The following is a 22,159-nucleotide window of genomic DNA, read 5'->3' as shown; positions in this document are numbered from 1 at the left end:
TGTCATCAGGGCTGCAATGTGACCTGTATACTTCTTCTGACCTCCACGGCAGAAAATAATAAATTTTGGTTGGCTTGAGTCACTAAATCTGTGGTAATTTGTTACAGTAGTAAAAGAAACCAACATCCTGCTCTATCAAATGAACTAAATTATAAAAAGGAAACAGCTTTATTTTACTCCCAGTACTGACAAGTCTTTAGTCTATCTGATATAGTCCACAGCTTCTCAGCTACAGAAACAGTTTCATCCTTAGATATTAAAAAGTCCAGTTCAGCCTAATTAAACTCTTTAGTGTCACATCACATGCAAAGCTCTCCTCCACTGACCTGCTGACCCACAGAACTGGGGACCAGTAGTGGGCAAACGTGGTGCGTCTATCTGTGTGTGCTGAAGGAGGAGGCCCCACTACGTTCACACCTAGCTTATGGCTCCTCCAGCTCTGGAGGGTGGGAGAATAAAAGGATAAAAGCTTTGAATTAGCAGAGCAGTTAGGAGATCTCTTTTGGCTTTTGGAATGCCCTCTGTCATGGCAGGAATCCAAATGCTTGTCCCTCTTTCAATGGGAACATTCACAGGTTCCTCAGAGTTACTGTCAGTGAGCTCCAATCTGCAAGGTTCACCGATGTAGGCAATGAACTCACCAGCAAGCCTCATCAGCTCTTCTTCACATTTCTAGTTACAATCACTGGGCAATACAGTGAGGGAGGGAGGAGATCTTCCCTGGAAGGCAGACTTCTTTGGTGAGATATGGCTTTCATCCAAAGTGTCCACTGCCCCACAAATGAGGAAAAAATAACCACCACCACCACCACCACCACAAAAATAAAAACAAAACAAAACACCTTGCTCCACCAACAGTGCCAAGTTTCACTGTTCACCCCTCTCTTCAACCTGCCCACATGGCAGTTTCAGCCAGCTCTCCACTTCGTATTCTCCAGGAGACAAATTTAGGCATTCTTCTATCTTTACCCAGCTCCCAAACTCCTGATACCTATGCCAGGCCCTCTTGTGAACTTCTTCATACCCTATCCTGGTAGTAGTGTAGAGACATCCTACAAAGTTCTATAATTCAACATGCATCAAGCTATGGACTGAAAAGCCACTCATCCCCCTTGCAGACATAAATGATTTCCTTAGACTTCTTCCCCACCTCTTACACATTTGGCTTAGGCTGGGGGGAAGCACAGGAAGGGAACAGAGCATAAGAGTCAAAATATTTATAGTCCATTTGAAGAATCTTCCATTAACCACATCTCTGTTATCTCACTTTTTGTTATATAAACTGGATTAGATGAGATAATTGCAGGCCTATTTAGCTATATTTTAATAAATTCATTGAAATGGTGTCTATCGCATGTAATTAATAATCATTGTCCTCAGCTTGGGAACTTGGTCGAAATTAGAGTCAACACAAATATTGCGTACTATACTTTACTTGTTGTACCATTTCAGGATGGAGAGTATACTTTTTAAGAAAGGCCAAACTGGTGGCAAAATGTATTTGAAGTGGCAATGCAACTTTCCTTATCTATAATCAGTATATAATGTAGTCGCTACCCTTATTCCTGAAGCTATTAGAAATACACTTTTAGTTTTCATTGCTACCTTCATATGCACATATGTGAGTATGCTGTATAACATGTGTGTGTGTACATTCCATCATTTTGTCTATGACTATCTCTCTAACATCAACTTCTGCGAGGACCTTGGAAGATAATTCAGATGTAGACACATGGCCATCTTGCAGTTTAGTTTCTTAAACATGTCAAAACTTACTCCACCCTAAAAGAAAGATTTTGTATTTGCTTTTTTCTTTGTATGGAATACTCCTTTCCCACGTATCTACATGATTCTTCCCTATTTCATTCAGCAAAGATTTCTCCCTATCAGTAAGGTATTCCTGAAAACCCAAGCTAGCAGAGCCCTCCCTCAGGTTCCCTCTAAAACTCTTTCATGCTTTATTTTTTATCCATAGCATGTATCTTCAGCTGAACTTGTATCATTGGGTATTTGTTTATTTATCCTTGCTCTCCCTGATAGCACCTAATTTCCTTGTCTTGGTATTTTCAGTATTTATAGTAGTTCCTAGCATGTAATAGATGCTTAGAATATGTATTTATTTTATACATTTATATTATAATTAGTAATTAAAACCAGCAACTTTCAGTCAGATGCAGCTGACTTACACAAAGTATCATCATGGAGTTGCATTAAAGTTCAGTTTAGCTAATATATATATTTAAACAATTTGAGTCAGCAAAATCCACGATTAGATACATGGTAAGCAAAATACAGAGTATCAAAGCCAAAAAGAAGACATTAAAAGTAATTAGAGGGGCGCCTGGGTGGCGCAGTCGGTTGGGCGTCCGACTTCAGCCAGGTCACGATCTCGCGGTCCGTGAGTTCGAGCCCCGCGTCGGGCTCTGGGCTGATGGCTCGGAGCCTGGAGCCTGTTTCCGATTCTGTGTCTCCCTCTCTCTCTGCCCCTCCCCTGTTCATGCTCTGTCTCTCTCTGTCCCAAAAATAAATAAACTTTGAAAAAAAAAAAAAAAAATTAAAAAAAAAAAAAAATAAATAAAAGTAATTAGAGGGAAAAAAGACATATATTTACAAGAATTCCAACTGATTGGCAATTGATATTTTCCATGTCAAAACTGGAAACCGAAAGAGCATGAAGGATCTTCAGAGCACTGAGAGAAACAGTCAACCCTGAACTGCTTTCAAGAATGAGGGCAAAAAGATACAATAGCTAAACAAAAACTGAGAAACCATCACTAAAGAAACTTCTAAAAAATGTACTGGAATAAAGAAAACAATCCCAGAATAGGGATTTCAGATACAAAGATAAATGGTGAAAAAGGAAAAGTATCACTATGTGAACAAGTATAAAGAAACACTAATGGTTTGGGGTGCCTGCTGGCTCAGTTCATTAAGTGTCCAACTCTTGGTTTCGGCTGAGGTCATGACCTCACGGTTCATGAGTTCGACCCCCATGTTAGGCTCTGTGCTGGAGCGTGCCTGGGATTCTCTTTTCTCTCCTCTCTCTCTCCACCCTCCCCCTCTCAAAATAAATAAACTTTAAAAAAAGAAACACTAATGATTTAGAACAGTATAATGTCTCATTAGTGATATCATTTTTTTTAAACCTGAAATACTGAACTATAACAGCTTATAAAGTTAGGACAGGATAACTGTCTTTAAGACATTCTAAAATACTTGATAGGAGAAGGAAGAGAGTGATTAAGTTTATGATCCATTAAATCGGTTAAATTTTAAAACACAATTCGTAGATATGTGTATATTTTTAAAAAATAGAGGTAATATAGAATGAGAAAAAAACTTTCAATTGAAAAAAAAGCAATGGGTAAGCGAAGGAAAGGGGACACACAAATAATAGGAAAAAACGAAATATAATGATAGAAATAAATACATTTGCATATGCTACTAATCATGTTAAATAAAAATGAGTTGACCTGCTCAGTTAAAATATACAGTCAGGGGGCGCCTGGGTGGCGCAGTCGGTTAAGCATCCGACTTCAGCCAGGTCACGATCTCGCGGTCCGTTAGTTCGAGCCCCGCGTCGGGCTCTGGGCTGATGGCTTAGAGCCTGGAGCCTGTTTCCGATTCTGTGTCTCCCTCTCTCTCTGCCCCTCCCCCGTTCATGCTCTGTCTCTCTCTGTCCCAAAAATAAATAAACGTTGAAAAAAAAATTAAAAAAAAAATAAATAAAATAAAAAAAATATACAGTCAGATTAGAAAACAAAATCCAGACATGAGCTATTTATAGGAAAGACAGTAAATGATGAATGAAGCAAATGCTAGGGGGGAAAAGCTAGCAATGCAGTATTAGTATTATTCAAGTATAAGTGAGAGCAAAGAACCTAGAGATAATTATTTAATATCAATAAAAGGTTTAAGAAGGATATAACAGTATTAACTTGTCTATATCTATATAGAGACAACTAAAAGGTAACACCATACTGACGAGATTGGCAAACATTCAAAAATCTGAAAATGTCAAATGTAGACAAGAGTGGGGGGCCTGAAATTGGCAGAGTAACTATTTGTTTTCTATGTGTTGTCTCTTTTTGTTCCTCGATTCCTCTATTACTGACTTCTTTTAAGTTAAATAGGTACTCTATATTGCACCATTTTAATTTCCTTGCCATTTCTTTTATACATGTTCTTTTATGTTCTTTTATATATATATTTTTTTAAATAGGTACTCTATATTGCACCATTTTAATTTCCTTGCCATTTCTTTTATACATGTTCTTTTATGTTCTTTTATATATATATTTTTTTAACGTTTATTTATTTTTGAGACAGAGAGAGACAGAGCATGAACGGGGGAGGGTCACAGAGAGGGAGACACAGAATCCGAAACAGGCTCCAGGCTCCGAGCTGTCAGCACAGAGCCCGACGTGGGGCTCGAACCCACGGACCGTGAGATCATGACCTGAGCCGAAGTCGGACGCTCAACCGACCGAGCCACCCAGGTGCCCCTCTTTAATATATTTTTGAGTTGTTTTCTTACTGGTTGCCCAGTGGATTATAGTTAACATTTAACAAACTAGTTCAGACATGAAGTAAATTTCAATAGTATCAAAAAACTTTGTTTTGCTGTTATATAGCTCCATGTCTCATGCTCTCCTTTGGGCTGATATTATCACACCAATTTCATCTTTATACACTGTATGCCCACCAACACAGATCCATGGTTATTGTTCTATGCAGTTGTCTTTTAAATCTGAGAAAAGCGAGAGTTACAAACAAAAAAATACAAATATACTATAATTTATACTTATTTACATACATACTTTTACTGGTGTTCTTTATTTATTCATGTTGATTCATCTGTTTCCTTGCATGTCTCATAATTTTATGTTGAAAACCGGACATTTTAAACAATGTAATGTGGCAATTCTGGAAATCAAATTTTCATCCCTCCCCAGGGCTTGTCACTGTTTTTTTTTAGACTTATTTTCTTTATTGAATTAAAACTATAGTGTGTATAAAATAACAATGTATACACAGATTATATGTCACTGTTGTTTTGTTTATTGCCTTTTCTGAGTTAATTCTATAAAATCTATATTCTATGTTGAGTGTGGTACTTTAGTTTCTGCTTGGTTAATTTAGTGGTCAGTAAATGATTGGACAAAAATTTCCTTAAATGCTTGCAAATGAATGGTCTCCAGCCTTTTTCTTTTTTCTTTTTTTTTTTTTTTTAAATTTTTTTTTTCAACGTTTTTATTTATTTTTGGGACAGAGAGAGACAGAGCATGAACGGGGGAGGGGCAGAGAGAGAGGGAGACACAGAATCGGAAACAGGCTCCAGGCTCTGAGCCATCAGCCCAGAGCCAGACGCGGGGCTCGAACTCACGGACCGCGAGATCGTGACCTGGCTGAAGTCGGACGCTTAACCGACTGCGCCACCCAGGCGCCCCTCTCCAGCCTTTTTCAAGGGGCTGGATGTGTGTATGTGTGTATGTTTGGGTGTTGAACACATTTTCAATATTCAACCAGGCAGTTGATAATTTCACCTTGGCCTTCACTTCCTCTTTAAGCAGAGCCTGAAAAGTCAGCCTGAAAAATGAGAGCTTAGGGCCTTGTCAAATCTTTCCTGCGTGTGAACATAGTCCTATCATGCATGTGGCCTTCTGGACTCATGGTATTTGATGGGGCTTTTCATAGCCCTTAGCACATCTCCTTCCCCAGTTTTTCCTTTGAAGCTTTTGGTTACTCTATCATATTCTCCACTGTTATCTACCGCTTCAGGTAGCCATGAAGTTATTAACCAATTGCCTTAATTTTTCAACAACTGTTTCTAGGGAAAAGGCTTCTCATGTCAGTTGAACTCCAAGTCTAACCAGATAAAGACGGTCTTGCAGGTAGAGTCTGGTACTGAAGCACCAAACAGGCCCAATAATGACAATTCTCAGGGAATGAGGCTTTGAAGAAGCTCCCATTCTGCACCCTCTGGAGACTGCCAAGTTACTGGTTTTCACTGAAAAATGCAGGCTGTTATTTGTTAAGGCTACTGTGGAGCTAGAAAGAGTAAGATGAGAATAGGGTGAATTAAACCACCACAAAGCTCACTGTTCTTACTAAGATTCAGCTGGTTTTGTTTTGAATACATGCTTCCTGAGTTGTTGCAAACTTTTGGTTGCTTTCCAGAGTTCTTCAAAAATTTATCCTGACAAATTCTGCTAGTTCTATCATTGATTTTATGGAGAAAAGAGTTTTCAGAGGTTTAAACTGCCAATTTTTGCTGATGTCACTGTGGCAAATAACTTTGGAATTCGACTTTGCATTTCTTACTGAAATTAACTATGTTTCTAGCGTAGGAGCTTGCCATTTTACTCTTTGTAACGCCATAGTGAAATAGCAGGCATGTTAAAGATATTCATAGCAGCATTACTCAAATGAGCAAAAACCTGGAAATTAAAAAGTCCAACAGAATAAACAAATTATGATGTACAAAGGAATACTTCTTTACAATGAAAATGAATGAATCACAGCTAAATAAATTCATATGGAGAAATCCTTATGATTTTAAGTGGAGGGAAAGAAATCTGAGGAATACATTTAATTATAATTATTGTAATTATAATTAATTATAATTAATACATTTAATTACTGAGCAAACTTTAACAGTGTGACTAAAGTATTTTTTTTAAGTTGAACAGTTCATAGGTATATAGTTTACCATTATGGTTTGTAAGTTATTAATGTAATTTGTCTTTTTGTAGGTTTTAAATATTTTATAATAATAAAACGAGTATATAGACTATTTGAAAAAGATGTCTTTAACCTATTTTTTCTTTCTGTATTTGTGTTATTTCCATAAGAAATTCCTTATAGGGTACTTGAAAAAGAACAGAGGGTCAGGAGATTTACGGGTTTGCCATTTACTAAACTGTGTACAGGATCCAAAAACTTACTTGATGTCTCTGAGCTGGTATCCTATTGGTGATACTTCCATCAAAGGTCATTATGAGAATTATGACAAATTACATGTAAACTGCCCAGCCTGGAGCAGGTACTCAACAAATAGCAGGTCTTATTAGCAACAAGACATCACAATATCCATTTAAACATTAAAGAAATCCATTCATCATTCAGACTACCAAGGGGTTTCTTTGACAAAAATTTCCAGATAACTAAAGCGATTTTCATTAATTTAATTTATTTTAAGGAGAGAGAGTGTGCAAGCTAGGAGAGGGACGAAGGGAGAGAGAGAATCTTAAGCAGGCTCCATGCTCAGTATGGACACAACATGGGGCTCCAACCCACGACCCTGGGATCATGACCTGAGCCTAAATCAAGAGACAGATGCTTAACCAACTAAGCCACCCAGAAGCCCCAACAATTTTTACTTTTTATGATGATATTATAGCATTGCCAAAATAGCATCAAAATTCATCCTCATAGTAAAGCTTGATATGTGTTCAATCATTTTTTTCCAGCTTTACTGAGGTATAATTGACAAAATTTTTATGTACTTAAGGTATGTATCATGATATTTTACACTATTCTTTGAACCAAGTAATGAACTATTTATAACTTGAAAAAATACTCTTTTTTAAAAAGATACATCTATTTCTAGACATAATTTCTTAAATATGCTATAGAACAATAAAACCATTTTCAGGTAAGTATTCTTCCAATTACAGTTCCCAATACACCTAACATTTCAGCATTTTCAGAATATTTGTGTTCCTTTGTACTACAATCTGAGAAAGGGCCAACTTGGGCATCTCTAGATTCCAGAAATTTCCATTTGTGTGCGTGTTTTACACATATAGATATGCATGTATATCTTGTTAAAAACCTGGAAAACTTGGAAGTCCCCATAATTTCCACTGAACTCCACCGAGCATGCCCATTCTTCGTAAATACACCAATTTACTGCTATAGTTTGCCACACATGGTCTGTTCAAGCATCAAAATGAAACCCACTTTCTGTGCCTTTTTCATTCCCTTAATTCTTTCAGCCCATCAGTACCCTCAGGTGAATAATGGACAGAACCTGTCAACAGTAAGGGGTATCACAATAAGTTCAGCATCAAGCAAATAGTCCAGGTAATCAAATCTGTCCTCAGCATTTTCCTTTCTCATACATACTTCTTATCTCCTGGGTCCCCATTCTCTATGAGTTTAGTAACCTAACCCCCAGCTCTCTCCCACCTCTCAGTTCAGTACTCCATCCAGGCCCACCCTATTTGAAATAAAGCTCTTAATTATTCTCTGTTTTCCAAGCAAAATTAGTGCAGTCTCACAAAATAGAGCATTATAGTGTGCCAGTTTTGTTTCAGTGAGTTATTGATTTACTAGTAGAACATATGAGAACTGAATGCAGATGCTGAAAACCAAAAAATTAACACTGAAGTTTTCTTATCAGAGGCTAACTTACCAGTGTCCTCAAATAAGCTTCTCTGTTCTCTTCATAGATTTGAATGAAGTGACTCCACAGCCAGGAGTGTGAACTGCACTGGCCAGCAAGTGTACCAGCCCTGTCATACTGGAGGCTGAGACAGGTGGACACTGAGTGACATTTCTGCTTAGCTAGAGGTCCTCAAACATGGCTCTCTACCTCAGTTCTTCACTGTGGCTACAAATCATTTGTAACTGCTACCTTTCCCACATGGCATTCCCTCATGCCTCCTAAAATTATTAGCAATCAGGAGGTTCAGTCTCTTGACCTGTCAGCAGTACTGCCTTTGTTATAGTCCTGTCTTGGACTTTTACTTTGGGCTTAACAATCAGAAAGATAAATGAGCTGCAATATCTCAAATATTCATCAAAATAAGTTGAAATCAATTTTAGAATATTATTTGATGTGCCATAGTATGTATATTTGAGAATCAAATCTAATTTTCATTTGTAAACAGCACCACGTACAACATTCAACATTATAAATTCCACCCTGATGATTTTGCAGAACAAGAAACTGAAGCCCGAAGAAGTTAAATGATTTGCCACCAATGACAGAGGATTTAAGTGGCAGACCTTAGACCAAGATTTCTTGATTTTTAGGCTGGCTCTTATTCTCTCATCTTTTCTCCTCTATTTTTTTTTAACCATACCTGCTAATTTCTCAACCAAGGGGGAAGAAAGCATTTGTACAAATCTTTGTTCTTAATATAAATAGCCAGTGTTGGTACAGCTGGTAGTCACCATGTCCATGCTATATGTTATTGACACTTTGTTTGTAATTGGCTATTTTAAATGACTACTTCCTAAAAAAGAGAAATAGGTTTCTGTTAAACACTCTTCACATGTACATTTGGCAATTCTGTACTTCCTAAGGCTACTAACAATGATGATTTTGAGTGTAATATGCAGGCATTATGCTTGAAAATTATTGATTAAACTCCCACAGAATCAAAACAATTAGAAATTGTGCATGCTAACATAATCATTTTCTTTGTTGTTAAATGGGTCTGCGACAGCATTGTCTTCTAAAAATAATAGTACTATGCCTTAGCTGTTGTATGTTTTTTGAATTCCTTTGAAAATAAGACCTTCAAATATTTTTTTTAAATGTCAATTTAGTCCAATGCTACACGTGACATACTCAAACAGGAAGAATTATTGTTAAAGTGCTACTGGGAGACAGCCAAAACATCTCCGTAAGGCTGATTCCTTTCCTCTTTGCAATAGCTCATTACCAAAGGTAAAGACTGAGTAGTATGCACCACATTACTGGCCCCATAAATCCCCTAAGACGAGCAATCAATGTTCTGATGCTAATCATGTCAACTACACATAAAGCTTCTTAAGACTTCTTAAAGAGTTACAGCAAAGACTTCTGGGAAGATAATATATGGTAAAGTGTACCTTCCTATCCTCCTTTTTTTAACACAAGTGGAACAGTCAGGTGTAACTGAATAAAGATTCATTAGATAAAAAGAAAAATAATCCTAATTAGATTTTAGATAAACAAAATTTGTGGTGCCTATATTGTTCACATCATATTTCCCCTAATCCCTATAATTGCTAAAAATACCAAATCAAATACCACTCAGATTTCCTTACAAAGTGTGTGAACTAGTGCATTAAAAAGCCAGGTTAGCACCAACAAAGTTTATAGGGGCAACTGCATTCAAGACGCACATGGCATACCTTTAAATAGCACTGTTAAAATACCAAATAAAATGTCAAAATCTGTCAGGTCTCTGGCTTTTATAAATTGTTTAGACTGGGAAACATTGGGGTTTGGACATTGTTCTTTTCATGTGATGTAGAAAAGAAGAGACCGTAAAAAGAAAAGAACAATAAAGCGTAGATCATTTTTGAAGTTCTTTCATGGAAAAACATACTCTGGATCATTACCCTTTTAATCAACAATTTCCTTCTTCCTCCCAATCCTTCCCGTCTGGTATTTACCTTTCTCCCCCCCTTCCCTCCCCTCTCTCTGGGTGGTATTCTGAGCTTATACAGAGTATTCAGTAATCATATTTTAAAAATTGCTTCAAAAGAGAATCCCAGGAGGGCATGACAGACATGTATATACTGGGTATTTTTAACCTGGACCATAGCTTTACTCACTATGTCTATGCTCTTAAAAACACACCAGAGTGCCCTGACCACAGTTTCCCCAAGGAGAGGAAGGCCTTCTGAGCAGGACCAGCTACTACCTACCTACAGACTAGTTATTATCACACCTTAGTGGCCATCTTTCTGCCCTCTTCCCTCCGCCCCTTTTCTTTTATTACCACACCACACTCCCACAATTCCCAAACAACAACATCAGTGTTTCAGCTTCTTCTCTGGATTTCCCACACTTAATGCAACCCAGACCTCACCTTCAGCTCTCCTGAGGCCACTTTGGAAGCCAGCTCGATGACACAGCCAACAGCCATGCGTGCAGCACCGGACGAGTGCAGCTCATTCCAAATGGTGTCACTGTCCACCTGAGCAAACAGTCAGCACAGCCCGAAGAAACGAGAGAGGGAAAATGAGAAGGACAAGGAATAGATGAAAAAGGGAGGGAGGGGGAGGGAAGAAGAGGAGAAGGGAAGAGAGAGAGAAAGCAAATTTGTGAGGAAGGGCTGGCAGGCTAACAACCTATGTACAATAACATTAGTCTTCCACCCTGGCCAGCTGAAAAGACCTTCTGGACACGGCTTTGCTTATACTTTTTCTCTATACTGACTTCTCCAATGGAAACACATTCCTGCCATGCCTCACTGCCATTCCCTGTTTAGATTTCTCATTACAAACAGCATTACATAGGCCGGATCTGGCGTAGTTACAGGCCTGCTAGAAACCAGGCCCCAGTAGTAGATAGAGTAAAAGCTAAGAGCACTTAGCTATACATAAAAATCGGATTTGCAAGTGCTAGCGGGGGGAAATTCAAATACCTTTCTGGCTGCAGGTTTACAGGGAGCCAAAGACAATTATTAGGCAGGTAGCAGTAGCAGTCAGTGAGTAGGAAGTAGCAACCACAGTTCAGGTTCTCCAACTAAATGGAAGGAGTGTGTGGTCCTCACACTTAAAACATTCACAATATTCAACTGCAAGGAACAATTTGGTTTTCAAAATAGAAGCTTAAAATTTCTAACATTTATTACAGTTTGGCAGCTGGTCTTCATGCAGATTGGTATTATTAAAATTGGAGAGGCCATTAAAATACATGGTTGCTTCTATAAGAGAACATTCTTATGAAAACAAAGTATGAACTGATATTTTTGATTTACCTTTATCAAATACTGTTTACTCTTTTTCATGCATCCAATAAGATAACATATAACAAGGACAAGAAAAGTACAATAACAGTGGTTTATAAAGATATATATATGTTACATATATTTATGTGTAAAATATTTCTTAATATATGTAAAAAAAAATGAATGGTAGAGGTCTTTAAAGTTACAACACATAAATTACTTCAAGCACCAGGAAATGTAATAAAAAATTTGTGACTGTGCAAGTAGAAAGACTTTTTGAATTGGTCAAAGAAGGGAAATCCCACACAAAATAAAGATATTTTTAAAAGAATTAAAGAGACCTAATGACGTGGAACAAATACAATAAATAACAATTACACATATTCACAATGCATTAAGCAGTTTCCTAAGCATTTTAACATGCCTTTTCTCATGAGATCCTTACCAACTTAAATTGTCAAGATCAATGAATAAATAAATAATAAGTGAGAACCATAAATAAATACATAAATAAATAGAAAAATTAGGATCTTTTCAACAACAGCAGAGTGGTGGTGAAGAGAGGTTTCTGAATCAAACTGTCACAGTGAGGTTATGGCTGCCACTAAAACCTGAATGACAGTGGGCAACTAATTAACATCTCTGCGCTTTGGTTCCCTTACCTGTGACACACCAACTTTTTAAAGTACCATCCACATATGATTTTGGTGAGGATTAAATGAGTAAGTGATAAGCAAATGTTAGGTACTACTATTTAGGCTACTATTAAACCCATTTAAAATGCCTTACACATAGTACCAGCCTAATAAGTGTTTATTGAATGAGCACACCGTGGCTTAGAGAAGCCACTCAGCTGACCCAAAACCTTCACACAGACCCCTGACTCTAACATCACCTGTCTTTCTACTACACTCCTGAAATAACTCTTGCTTTCTAAGAACATCAAGCCTTTGTCATAGTCAACACCAACTTGGTAAACACTACCAGCTAAAAAGTGAAAGAATCATCAAATGGACATGGGAACCAAATCATTTGCCCTCCAAACCAAAAGCTTTATTTTTACTGAACAATGTAAGCACTTATCTGAGCTTCATATAAACATATCCTTGAGGAAGATAGTTGTTCAAGTTTAAAATGAAAACCAACATTTACATTGTGCTGCATCATTTTTAGTCAGTATTACAGAGCTACAGGTGCCATAGAAAGTCCTCATTAATCAGAGTTAAAGTTGGGGCACCTGGGTGGCTTAGCCAGTTAAACGTCCACTCTGAATTTTGGCTCAGGTCATGATCTAACACTTTGAGCCCTGTGTTGGGCTCTGTGCTGATATTGTAGAGCCTGACTGGGATTCCCTCTCTGTCCCTCCCCTTCGTGCATGCTCTCTCTCTCCCTCTGTCCCTCCCTCTCCCTCTCCCTCTCTCACTCTCTTTCTCCCCCAAAATAAATAAATATTTAAAAGCCAAATTTAAAATTATTGTAAAAGCAAGCAAACATAAAACATATCAATAAATCCCAAAGACTTGGGGCGCCTGTGTGGCTCAGCTGGTTAAGCAACCAACTTCGGCTCAAGTCATGATCTCACAGTTTGTGAGTTTGAGCCCCGTCGGGCTCTGTGCTGACAGGTCAGAGCCTGGAGCCTACTTAGGATTCTGGCTCTCCCCCTCTCTCTGCCCCTCCCCTGCTCATGCTCTGTGTCTCTGTTTCTCAAAAATAAATAAATGTTAAAAAAAATTAAAAATAAATAAATAAATCCCAAAGACAATGAGTAACTCAAAACCACACATAATTCTACATATAATTCCACATATAATTCCTTTTTACTTGACTTTGGAATATACTCAGAAGATTTTGGAATTCTTGTAGAGATAAAATTCTGTGTCTGTGCCATCAATTTTTGTGTATAAACTTCTACTAATCAAGATACTTACTTTTTTTAAATTTGGCTAACATTTGTTAGGTACCCACTATGTAATAGATGCTAAGAGTTATATAGTATGGGGGTTACTTTTGTCAAAAAGGTATGATCATTGGTTGAAAAAATGCTAGACACATAGATGCTTAATGGATACTTGAGATTTTGACTACATCCAAAGTTCAGGCTTATCCTCAAACAGGTTCGTTAGGGATCTATGAAATTTATCAGCCATTTATTTACTTACATTTAAATGTGAAAAACATGTATTTAAGGAACTATTTCAACCTGTTTTATGTATATTTAGTTTATAACTAACTTAATAACGGTCAAGTTTTTTGGATATAATCTTTCCATAAATGGTAATTGTATTTAATTCTGAATTTATTAACAGATGTTGTCTTAGCTCACCTGCCATAACAAAATATCATACACTGAGAGGCTTAAATAACAAGATTTTATTTCTCCCAGTTCAGGAGGCTAGGAAGTCCAAGAAGGTATCAGCCAATTTGGTTTCTAGTTAAAATTCTGTTTCAGGTTTCATCCTGGCTTGCAGATGGCTGCCTTTTCACTATGTCCTCACATGGCCTTTCCTCAGTAAGTGCATGTAGAGAGAGACCCCTCTCTCTTCCTCTTCTTATAAAGCTACCACTCTATTAAAGATCCCATCCATATGACCACCATTAACCTTAATTACCCTCAAACCCTATTAAATTAAATCACATCAGGAGTTAGGGCTTCAAAATATGAATTGGGGGAAGGATACAATTCAGTATGTAGCAAGGTTATATCCCAAAAACTTGTTTATAAGTCAATTTATAATCATATTTTCCTAAGACATTGTGTTCCAAGTAGTTTTTCAGGACCATTAGCTATTTAGCTACTAAAAGCTACAAACATATATTTGCCATGTTATAGTTTAACAAGAGCTCCAATGGTAAAAATCTTGCACAACTTATGAACCCTCCTGACTATGTCACTAGAAGAGACGTCCAAATCTACTTCCTGCCATTCTCAATGGAAAAAAGTATTTCTTATCCTGATATATCCATTTTACTGGTTGGAGAAACTGCCAAAAACATTTCCCTACATGAGTGATACCATCAAGAAGGACATCTTCATATAAAAGCTCTGGTTTTAACTACTGCAAAGCTTTGACAGCAGAAAAAAACTCTAGGTAAGAGAGGACGGTTGACTCCACCAATTGTTAATGGCTCCTGGCATGGAATGGGATCCTGAGTGGTTGGGGGATAAAAAAGGAAAAACAGCAAGAAGGATTAGACTTTGGTGGATATCTATAACTGGGATTAAGGAGCTGAGATGATAATACAATGATGATAAAGGTAGAGACCAGAAGAGCTTAGAACTGTAAGATAGGTGCTCTAGCATTTGAAAGTTGAAGGTAGAGAGAGTAGGACAGTGGCACAGAGTTGGATCTGGGTATGGAAAATAATTGTAAACAATGTAAATTATTTAGATTAGTCCAGGAAAGGGGGAAGAAATGGTAGTGGAGCAGAAGGCAATCCTGTTGACTACACTAGCTGGTTCCTAAGATCTTGCTAAAGTTGTTGAGATATGCAAAGCAAATTCTTAAAACCAAAACTACTATAATCTGAAAAAAAATTAATTTGCTTATATCTTTTTTGTTCTTTCCGTACACCACATTCACTTCTCCTAAGTCTGTTCACCAATTTATTCTTCAGCATGATTGTGTGTGTGTGTGTGTGTGTGTGTGTGTACATATCCATGCACACATGTACACGTACATTAGGAGGCAGTGAAATGTGAACTGAAAGGAAGATTAGCATTGATATAAAATAAATGTACAGAAATTGACATTCAAAATAGGATTTTGCATCAGTACACAAAAAAATCCAGATTTTGTAGTTAAAGAGGATTTTTTCCAAATTCTTTTATATATCAAGAACTAAGCCTGATGGTCTCAGGTTATAGTCCTACATTAGTGACAGTATAAAGACAATGTTACCATTGCATCTCTGATACTCAGAGGAGAGAGTTTTTCTACTTATGACAATGAGACCTAAAGCTTACAGACCTAGGCTATAGGTAGGATATAATGAGAGGAAGAAAAACCAAAAGTCGTCCCTTCGGATTCTGAGACAGTGGAAAAAGGCAACAAAAGGTGCAACAGAAGCACCCCACTAGGGAATCCTAACATACTCCATCTTGCAGTGAAATCAGGAGATTATGAGCTGCTTCAAAGGCTGGAGATTCAGGAACAATAAGGTGGACTAGGGAAATTGCCATGGAAGTTTGCATATTCAGAGGACAGCATGAGTGTCCAAGGACGTCATCAAATTTCCATCCCTCCTTCAGATACCCAAATGCCATCTTGGGAGAGGAAGCTGAGAGACTGAACAATTACCTAAAAATATTGCATCCAATAGTAAGTTGATCTTGAAGAAAAAGAATTGTAAAATTGAAAGGAATCTCTTCAAACTTGAAGAGATGCATATATTGTTAACTGTGGAGAAGATCAATGTCATTAGAAGAAAAAGAAAGCAGATCTACAACACATGAAGGAGCATGGCTGATTCTAATTTTGTATCCCATTTTTAAGGTCAGGAATTTAATCTGCTGAATGACAGGGAAAAAGGTCTAACCAAGATCCTGGAAGAAGTCCCCAATGATATGCTATATATATGACTAGGGGTCTATAAATGTATTTTAGAATTAATGTGGCAATATGCAACTTACTGCCCCCCCCCCGAAATAATCTGGAATTTTTAGCAAGCTTTTGATTACAAAGTATTCTGAAAAACAGACTGTTTTCAACTTTCAAATATTTCTGTATAAATGTACAAAACATGAAGGCAGCTTTAGTAGTCTGCTGCGTAACTGTCCACAGAGGCTTTGTTTTATTGCCAGAATTAAAATCTATCAATTTGAAAATAGTCCCCTCAAAATTCAACTCACTTTTAAACATGTAGGAAGGTCTGGACCTTACATGTGTCCAAAACTGTAGTTCAGAAATGTCAGATGAGGCTGTCCCACAAAAAGTCTTTCTGTATTAGGAACCAAGCACATGTGGTGAGATACTGGTGGAAATACAAATAGGGTAGAGAATTATACAAGCTTGGTTCACAAAAAAAGATTTAGTCATCAGAGAAGGAGGCACAATTCTGAAGACAGTACAGGGCATGACACTGGGATCCTCCTAGCCCATATTTCCAGAGCCTCATGTCTATTTATTAGGGTAGGAAGGGTAAAGAAATGGAGAAAACTATAAGTAAAAACTGAAATAGGCAATGCATTTTATATTCTGTTAAAAATGAGATTGAAGTAAAATACTTTGGTATCAAATTGAACATTTATGTTAAAAGAGGGAGAGAGTCACATTCTCTACTTCATTATGGACCTCAGAGAATCCAGGGCAACTGGCAATGTGACAACCCCAGAATAATCAGCAAAGGCCAGTAGGCCACATCAATTGGAAGGAAGAAAGGAGGACAAGAACAAGAGATGGGGGGGGGGGAATCTAGCAATTCATAAGCACATAGCAATTACTCACATCAGTCGAAAATAGTTAGGAAGATTCTCTATGGAGGCATGGAGGTAGAAGAGACAGTAAGGGTTTGAAAAGCACCGGTTACATATTTACTTACAAAAACTTAGTCACTAGGTAATACTATTCACATCTGAAAGAAGACTACCATGTTGCAATCTCTATAGCTATAAAAGATACAAAGGAGGATTACTGAATCAAACCTGATCTATGGAACATGAATGGTAGAAACATCATTTATTCACTTGGAGTCACAGCAGAATGCAATTCAGGAAATATACAGAGAAAGTGATAGAAAACTAATAAGGTTTTCTATCTAATTTCATGTTTTTCAGTTTTATTATTATATGTTGCCCTATTCTATAAAGTTCTATTCTTTATTATCTATGAATAATAATGACAATAATAATAACTGCTATTATCTCATAATTATAGGGTACTTATTAAGATCCAGACACTATGCAAATCTCATTGCCTATATAAACTCGTACGATTCTTACAATAATCACTGGCATAGATGCTATTATTAAGCATTTCTGTATATGAAATTCAAAGAGGTTATTCAGCTAGTAATTAGTGCAGCTGGAAATGAGAACCCAGAAAAACAGCATAAGCTCTTAATCCATACTTATTTTTATGTTAATAAAATCAAAATCTAAAAAGTGAATAAAAAATAAAATCATTTTGAAAAAAACAGATTCTAATTTTATTTATAGAATCAAAGATTTTCATAGTGAAATGCAACAGCTAAGACCTACATCACTTTTTTATCTGTAAAGGTATTGAATCTCTACCATGTAAAATTGCTAAAATATTCCAAAACTTCAAATGCCACAGTTGTATCAGGAGTAGCTGGGCATTTTGTAATTTTATAATTTGTTCACCATTATTTTAAAGCAGTAGTCTTAACGGGGGTGTTTTAAACCGTCTTCCCTCCTGCCCCACCCCTGGTGCCCATTTGTGAACTTCTGAAGACATTTTTGGTTGTCAAGACTGAAGGGGCAGGTGAGCTTCCAGTGTCTGTTGAGTGGAAGCCAGGAATGTTGCTAATCATCTTACAGTGCAACAGGACATCACAACAAAGAAATATCTGTCAATGTCAATAATGCCAAAGTTGAGAAATCTTGCTCTATAAACATTGAGATCCATATAAATATGAGTGCTCCCTTCTTCATACTGGCTGCTAAAACTCTCCACGACAAATTTGTGGACCTTCTCTAGTAAAAATAGTAGATACTACAGCTCACACCTTATAAGCTAATCTCATTCCTAGCTCATGTATCTGTCTTCACTTTTCCATGATTACCACACTTACTTTTGAACATACACGTCATGTTTGTTTTGAAAGCTGCTTTAAATCCTTTATGGAATATGACAAGAATAAAAGGAAAACACAGAGAAAGAACGAAGCAGCAAAAACAGCAGAGAGAGAGTCCAGAGAGGAGGCAGAGCAGAGGACAGAGAGGGAACAGGGAGGAAATCGCTTTATATTTTCATTGATAGTTTTTAAAGTTGGGCTTTCTCTCTTGCTTTTTCTTTGGAATACAACCAAGAATCATTTTTATCAACATTGTTCTTTTCCTGAATTTTTCCAAATAATTGTGTCGCCTGAATAGAATCAACACTAATAGAAACTTATTTTAAAGGGCTATTCTGCCCTTTTCAGTTTCTTCAGTTTCACGAATTTAGTGACAGAGCCAGGAAAAACCTTTCACAGTTCTTCCCATTCTTTTGCTTCAATCTCAACTTATTTTTCCTTAATACATCAAAGAAGTGGATGGCAATTTATTATAATAATTTCAAAAAAGAAATAATTATATAATATCAGTGGCAAAATAAAAGATCAAGGACATCATATGATTATTGGCACCTATACGAAAAAGAAAAAAAGAAAGAAAGAAAGAGACAAGTTCTACCTACTCACAGTCAGGTCCTTGAGAAATGTTTGTTCATTAGTATTTTGGGTTTGTCCCTGCATAAAAGGCAGGGAGTACACGGACAGACTACTGCCTTTGAGTGGTTATGATTTATTTCGTTTAGAGGAAATATGTAAATGTCACACTTCCCAATGTTCACTTTCTTTGAAACAGATTCTGAGCATCTGAGAGCTGGGTAATATTTCAAAAACCATTGCTTTCACAGTTTCTTTATCCTACATCAATTAAAATGACCAAAATCCTTGGTCAGGATTTTTTAAGAAATCAAGATGTTGCTTGAGTGCCATCCCAGCCCCTTATTCAGAAGCCTCTGTGCATCTGCAAATCCTTCGGGTAAGCACTTAATGACCATCAGGTTTTTTCCTTTTTTTAAAAAAACTGTTTACTCTGAGAATGACCACATAAAATTCAACCAGCAAAATGAAAGTATGATACACAGCACACAAAATAATCAGAGTTCCAAGTAAGCTAAATGTCCAATATGTACCTCGACACTGGATAATATACATCGTCCATGTAATTTATGGTTTAAAAAACAGCAATAACAACAACAATCTTCTCCTTAAATGCTGCCTCAGATCTGCAGCAGGTATAATCTAGATTTAACTAAAGTGTAAAGAATTTCCTTGGTGTTAAGGGTATTAGTGACTAATATCAACAAGTAGAGTCCATGAACAGGAAAAGGTACAAAGAAAATAGCTCAGAGAGTCTCACATACTGAAGTGGAACAATTCAGGCCTAAAGCAGTAGCCACATGTTCGAAAGACTCCAAAGGTCAGACTGGTAATGTAGATGTAAAGTAAGGTAAGGTAAATGAGAGAGGGGCCTTTGGGGTGATTTTTTAAATCTTAAATATTGAGAAGAACTCATTTTTTAAAAAATCCCCAGCCAAGCTAAAAAGGAACTTATCTATAGATGTGCTAAATATGGCTCCTGGGCTATCAGTGCGTAACTTTTGCGGTCCAGGGTGACTTATTTCTTCTACCCAAAGCTTGAAAATTCTAAAGTAGGAAATGGGGGAAAAAAAAGTATATCAGAGGAACTAGATGGGTTGATTTCTTGTGTGAAATGATCATAGCCTAACTAAAGATTTCTTAGAGTGGGGCACTTAGAGAGATAACTTCTCTAACTCGTGGGGGGCAGGGTATGTTTATTAAGGATTCTAGCTTTGCCTGAGGATAAGACTAGAGTAAGGATGCTTAGGTTAACATTCTTTTAAGTAAAGGCTACAAATATTCACAGCACTATGAAAAGTTTTATTGCATTATTCAACCGTGTTACTTGCGAAAATACATGGTGGTGAAAATTATAATTAATTCAGCAATGTTTTTAAATTAACTTGAAGCATATTAATTGCAGTAATGTCTACATGAATTTGAAAATGTAGCTTCATATTTTTGACACATATTTATTCAGTCATTGGACAATGTTGGGTGTGCATAGGAATTCATTTATTAATAACTTCATGGCCCTGAAGAGTTTGTGAACATATGAACAACTGGTCTATGCCACAAGAACAGACACTGAGATCAATGGAACAGAATATAGAACTCAGAAATGGACCCACAAACCTATGGCCAACTAATCTTTGAACAAAGCAGGAAAGAATATCCAATGGAATAATGACAGTCTTTTCAGCAAGTGGTGCTGGGAAAACTGGACAGTGACATGCAGAAGAATGAACCTGGACCATTTTCTTACACCATACACAAAAATAAACTCAAAATGGATGAAAGTCCTCAACGTAAGACAGGAAGCCATCAAAATCCTCGAGGAGAAAGCAGGTAAAAACCTCTTTGATCTTGCCTGCAGCAACTTCTTACTCAACACGTCTCCGGAGGCAAGGGAAACAAAAGCAAAAGTGAACTACTGGGACCTCATCAAAACAAAAATCTTCTGCACAGCGAAGGAAACAATCAGCAAAACTAAAAGGCAACCAACAGAATGGGAGAAGATATTTGCAAATGATGTATCAGATAAAGGGTTAGTATCCAAAATCTATAAAGAATTTATCAAAGACAACACCCAAAAAATAAATAATCCAGTGAAGAAATGGGCAAAAAAAACAGGAATAGACACTTCTCCAAAGAAGACATCCAGATGGCTAACAGATACATGAAAAAATGCTCAACATCACTCATCATCAGGGAAATACAAATCAAAACCACAAGGAGATACCACCTTACACCTGTCAGAATGGCTAACATTAACAACTGAGGCAACAACAGATGTTGGCGAGGATGTGGAGAAAGAGGATGTCTTTTGCATTGTTGGTGGCAATGCAAGCTGGTGCAGCCACTCTGGAAAAACAGTATGGAGGTTCCTCAAAAAACTAAAAATAGAACTACCCTACAACCCAGTAATTGCATTACTAGGTATTTATCCAAGGGACACAGGGATGCTGTTTCGAAAGGACACATGCACACCAATGTTTATAGCAGCACTATCAACAATAGCCAAAGTATGGAAAGAGCCCAAATGTCCATCGATGGATGAATGGATGAATAAGATGTGGCATATATATATATATATATATATATATATATATATATATAGTGGAATATTACTCAGCAATCAAAAAGAATGAAATCTTGCCATTTGCAACTATGTGGATGGAATTGGAGGGTATTATGCTAAGTGAAATTAGTCATAGAAAGACAAAAATCATATGACTTCACTCATATGAGGACTTTAAGAGACGAAACAGATGAACACAAGGGAAGGGAAAAAATAATATAGAAAACAGGGAGGGGGACAAAACAGAGGAGACTCATAAATATGGAGAACAAACTGAGGGTTATGGGAGGGGTTATAGGAAAGGGGATGGGCTCAATGGGGAAGGGGCACTGAGGAATCTACTCCCGAAATCATTGTTGCACTATATGCTAATTTGGATGTAAATTTAAAAAAATAAAAAACAAGTTATATATAAAAAAAAGAACAATTGGTCTAAATTTACTTTATTGTTTGGGGGAGAGAAAGCTAATAAAGATAATAATAATAATAATAATAATAATAATAATAAGTGCTGAATAAATAGTTAACTGTGGGGGAGGGGTTCGGAGCTAATTTCATAAAACAAGAAAGTAACCTGAATTAGTCTATT

General features: G+C 36.9%; 1 protein-coding gene across 14 annotated transcripts in view; it reads right to left on the bottom strand.

The window, feature by feature from the left end:
• The window catches only part of HDAC9 (histone deacetylase 9), a 944,501-nt gene that overhangs the window by 222,358 nt on the left and 699,984 nt on the right, over positions 1 to 22,159 (bottom strand). For all 14 annotated transcript variants that reach the window (XM_045495014.1, XM_045495020.1, XM_045495015.1 and 11 more), the window contains one exon: positions 10,815 to 10,922. In XM_045495014.1, coding sequence (XP_045350970.1) covers positions 10,815 to 10,922 — 108 coding nt within the window. The remainder of the gene's footprint in view (positions 1 to 10,814; positions 10,923 to 22,159) is intronic.

This window comes from Leopardus geoffroyi, chromosome A2 (assembly GCF_018350155.1).
Source record: "Leopardus geoffroyi isolate Oge1 chromosome A2, O.geoffroyi_Oge1_pat1.0, whole genome shotgun sequence".
NCBI classification, from domain to species: Eukaryota; Metazoa; Chordata; class Mammalia; order Carnivora; family Felidae; genus Leopardus; species Leopardus geoffroyi.
This window is presented reverse-complemented; position numbering and strand designations above follow the sequence as displayed.